General features: G+C 38.6%; 1 protein-coding gene across 1 annotated transcript in view; it reads left to right on the top strand.

Annotated features, from left to right (window-relative positions):
- NDC1 (NDC1 transmembrane nucleoporin) overlaps nucleotides 1-4970 on the top strand; it is a 55232-nt gene that overhangs the window by 48177 nt on the left and 2085 nt on the right. The window contains exon 16 of the mRNA XM_003793105.3: nucleotides 2613-2773. Coding sequence (XP_003793153.1) covers nucleotides 2613-2773 — 161 coding nt within the window. The remainder of the gene's footprint in view (nucleotides 1-2612; nucleotides 2774-4970) is intronic.

The raw sequence follows: 4970 nt of genomic DNA, 5'->3' as shown, positions 1-4970 counted from the left end.
ATCCACAAGGGGAGAAATGCTGAAGGTATATATGAGGTCGGACGATGAAGTTCATGAACTTATCCTAGAAAAAGTGCAACCCATCTCATTGCTGAATATCTGTGGTCACCTTTGAAGTTCTGCCCTTGGGAAGCTATGCACCAATGCCAGCACCTAGTCCACTCTTCAGAGCAGTTTTGGAACTTTTTTCCTGGAATGGCCATCAGAGCTGTTAGTGTATGAGATCTGCCAGTTAAGTTCACAAACTCATCCTAGAAATGTTGCTTTGGAAGGTGGAATAGGCATTGGTGCAGAGCTGCCCAAGGGCAGTACTTCAAAGGAGACTGGCGACGATACTCAGCAATGAGGAGTTAGCTCTTTCTCTAGGATGTTTGTGAACTTAGTTGTCAGGTTTTGTATATAATAAAGACATCCATCATGTATTAGTTTATATACCTTCCTCCTAAGCAGTCCAGTTGCCCGCCAGTTAGATACTAGAAGGCTCCTCCAGGAACTCTGACCGATCCAGGAAGGAACACCTGAAGTAACTGAGTTGAAGTTCACCCCGTAGAAGTCTACGCGGCTCTCCCGCAGTGAAGCTGCTGTCAGTCCTCAGCTGTGCACCCAGAACTTCTGTCTGCTCTCAGGCGGTCCTACTTGTAGTCCTGAGCTAAGATCACCAGAGTTCTGAGGGAAGTATCCAATGAGAAGGTAGAGACCAAAAAAAGCAAAGAGGGAAAAAGCAGCTTAGAAAAAACTGTGAAAAGCAAAAAACCCCAAAGCTGTCATCAGAATCCTCAAAAACAAGAGAGGATATTGTGTCCTTAAAATAAAAATAGGATGCTAAAATAAACACTCAGGTGACATAAAGTGAAATTGAAATTGAAATTGAAATTAAAAACATGATGGCAGAAATATTTGTTTTTCTTTTTAGTTCTTTTGATGGTTACATTCATAACTATAAATAATGTGTTTATACTGTCATTTCTTGTCATGCATATTATCTTTCTGTAGTAGATTAACATACTGCATCTTCACATCTCTCTTCTCAGTGTTGCTATGTCATTTAAAAATTATATTATTTTGGCTAGGCACAATGGCTCATGCCTATAATCCTCGCACTTTGGGAGGCCAACATGGGGGAATTGCCTGAGACCAGGAGTTGAAAACCAGCCTCAGCAACATAGCAAGACTGTTTCTACAAAAAAATTAAAAACTTAGTCAGGTGTGGTTGTACATGCCTATTGCCCCAGCCATACAGGAGGCTGAGGTGGGAGGATTCGCTTGCGTTAGAGTTTGAGCTATGATGACGCCACTGCACTTTAGCCCAATCAACAGAAAGAGACTTTATCTCAAAAGAAAAAAAAAAGGAAAGAAATAAAGAAATGAATAAAATAATATAATTCACCTTTAGTCTTTTAAAATTACTTAAAATATATATTCTTTTTGTTTGTTTGTTTTTGGGACAGTCTCATTATGTTGCCCTCAGTAGAGTGCTGTGGCATCACAGCTCACAGCAATCCCCAGCTCTTGGGCTCAGGTGATTCTCTTGCCTTAGCCTCCCAAGTAGCTGGGACTATAGGCACCTGCCACAATGCCTGGCTATTTTTTTGTTGCAATTTGGCTGGGGCTGGGTCCGAACCCTCCACCCTCAGTATATGGGGCTAGCACCCTACTCACTCAGCCATAGGTGCCGCCCTTAAGCGATTCTCTTGTCTCAGCCTCCCAAGTAGTTGCGTCAACAGGCACCCGCCACAACGCCCGGCTATTTTTTTGTTGTTGCAGTTGTCATTGTTGATTTTTTAGCTGGCCCGGGCCGGGCTTAAACCCGCCAGCTTCGGTGTTTGTGGCCGGCATCCTACTCACTGAGCTACGAGCACCTAAGATGTGTATTCTTATTTTGTTAATTATAAATAGAATCATTTTTATTTGTGAATTCTCTTGCCGCACCTGCTCTTGCTTATAGATGCCTTGTCTAAAACTGAAAATAAACTAGTTTAATGAGTACAATTTTGGTCTTTCTTTGCTGAGGTCCATAATGAAAGTCTTCCTACCAGTTGCACTCATAATCAGTAGGATATCAGTGTTTCACTTCCCAGCTTTGTGTTTTCAAGGCTGGAGAGTAGCAGCTCCTTTTTAGACAGCAACTCTGGAGTGTTGCTGGGCCAGTGACTACTAACGTGGCTGAGCCTTTTTGCTGCATTGTTTTTCAAACAGCCTTGACTACAGTCCACAATAAGAAATATACTATATAGTCTGTATATATGTGTGTGTCTGTATCTACGTATAAAATAAAATCTTGTTCTTGTAATCCTAGCACTCTGGAAGGCCAAGATGGGTGGATTGCTTGAGCTTAGGAGTTTGAGATCAGCCTGAGCAAGAGTCAGACCCCCATCTCTAAAAATAGCCTGGTGTTGTGGTGGGCGCCTGTAGTCCCAGCTACTCAGGTGGCTGAGGCAAGAGAATCACTTAAGCTCAAGAGTTTCAGGTTGCTGTGAGCTGTGATATATGTCACTCTACCAAGGGCGACAAAGTGAGACTGTGTCTCTAAATAAATAATAAAATCTTGTTCTTTGGACTAAGTTGGCTTTCTTAATAATCTGAACAAAATGTGTTTTTCTTTCTTGGTCTAGGCAGTGGACAAGTACTTCAAACTTCCTCATGCTTCTAGTAAACCCCCCCGGATTTCAGGAAGCCTTGTGGATACTTCTTATAAAACATTAAGATTTGCATTTAGAGCATCCCTGAAAACTGCCATCTATCGAATAACGACTACGTTTGGTGAACATCTAAAGTAAGTTTACCAGTTTTCGTCCCTGATAATCCCCATTTCCAAGCGTTTTCCTGAGAGTGAGGTATGCGGAATTGTAAACATTCACGTGTCGAAAGGGTTCTTTTGGAACTTGATTCCCACTGTGAATTAACAGCGTTGAGATAGACTTTATAGTTTTAAAATTTGGCCTATCATAAACTTTGAGGACTTCATTCAAATGAACAAAAGATACGGTAGAAATTTATAAAAGCAGCAAATGTTAATTATATGTTGTTTTTTAAATTATAAAAAGATCCTTTCAGGAGAAAGAAGGCAAAAATCTGAGTCCCTTTCCAGAAAATTATATTAAAATAATTCTGTTACATCCTAGTCAGCAAACTAAGACTTCGGGTGACCAGAGCATTTCATAAATGAATCCCTGGTGCTTTGTGAATCGTGCTGGAAAAACAGTGACAAATCACAATATCTTCAGAAGCAGAACTGGAGAGAGAACCCCAAATGTCACACCTGTTTGTATTATTTAGTTTTATTGATGCTTTTTGCTTGCCTCTCATAGAATGATCTAGCTAGGCAGGATGAGGGATACTGGTTTAGTAACTAAACTGTGTTTAACATAGTTATAAGTGAACTTTAGAAGGAACTGGAAGACTACCCTGCTGTTGGTATAGGCAGTCAGCAAATAGTATTGGACTTCCTCCTGTCATCCGCCTTTTACTCTCATAATACCAGGCGGCAGCAGTAGCGAGTATTTTTGGAGCTCTTTGGTTCTGTTAGAAATACAGAAGTGCTGTAAACAATCCTTTATTGGTAAGAGGCTTATTGTTTAAAAACAAACAAAAAATATGTAGATTGAATGCCCTTCTAGACCTGCGCTGTCCATGTCTGGCTACTTAAAATTAAATTAAAGTTAAATAAAATTAAAAATTTAATTTGTCAGTCACACTAACCACATTTCAAATACTCAGGAAGAACATGTTGTTAGTAGCTGCCATATTAGACAACATAATTATAAAACATTTATACCATGGCAGAAAGTTTTATTGGACAGCACTCTCCTAAATAAGACAGTTAGGACTTCATATATGTTTTTTCATTTTCTCTTCTCACAGACTCTGTGAGGTGTAGAGATTATGATAATTGTACAGATAGGAAAACTGAGGCACAAAGAAGTTAAAGCTTGCCTAATAGCAGAATCTAGTGCATGTTAGAATATGAGCCTGGAATCAGTCTTTGTTGCTGTTAGAGACCTACTTTCTTTCCATCTGTAGGCTGCTTTCAAGATATATGCTCAGAAAACACTCACTCCGGGATGAGTTTAGGGAACGAAGTGGATATATGTTGATAATAGACCAAAAGCAAAGAGAAAAGAGGAAAATAGGGATTTATTAGATAACAAAGGGAGGTAGAAATTAAAAATCTATCTCTGGTTAAAAATTATGAGAATGAAATTCTGCCTTAGTTTCTTTTCTTTGAGAAGAGCCATATTTTATATATGCATTAAAATCAGTGAGGTCAGAAGAGACCGTTTTGTACTAATTTAGGGCAGAATGGTATGGTGGAAAGAATGTATCTGGAGTTAGAACATCTGAGTTTATGTTTTATGTCATTGATTATCTGTAATTTTGGGCAAGTTATCTAATGAATTAAGTAACTCCCAAGTATGCAGGTAGTGAGTTTTAGAACCAAAATTCAGAATCTAATCTTTCTAACCCTCCATGCGGTGTGTGTACTCTTAACTAACCCGTGGACAGTGTTTTCTCCCCTAATCTTTGAACCTTTCTGATACTGTTGACACTCCCATGAACAGGAATGTGCTCATGCCCACTTTGCTTTATTTCATGTTAAGAGAGATAAATCTCACTCTATATATTATACATTATTGTGATAACTATTATTACTGTTATTATTACATACCTAATTATTCACCCAGAGCACCACCTCTGAAAATCAGGTATCAATGAAGTAAACTCTTGAGCCATGAAAATTAACTAACACGGGCCAGTTACTCATTAGAAACAGTTATTCAATACCTATATATTCTTTTTTTAAAAAAGAAATTTTATTCTGTGTATTGTAGGTTTACAACATGATGTTATTGAATACATAAAGATAGGAAAATGGTTACAATAGTTAAGTATCATCTCATATAGTTACTTTTTGTGTAACAAGAACAGCTGAAATCTACTTTTTTTTTTTTTTTTTGAGACAGAGCCTCAAG

Source organism: Otolemur garnettii, unplaced genomic scaffold (genome assembly GCF_000181295.1).
Source record: "Otolemur garnettii isolate 467f Iridium unplaced genomic scaffold, OtoGar3 scaffold00066, whole genome shotgun sequence".
Taxonomy (NCBI): domain Eukaryota; kingdom Metazoa; phylum Chordata; class Mammalia; order Primates; family Galagidae; genus Otolemur; species Otolemur garnettii.
The sequence above is the reverse complement of the archived record's forward strand: the minus strand, read 5'-3'. Positions and strand labels throughout refer to the sequence as shown.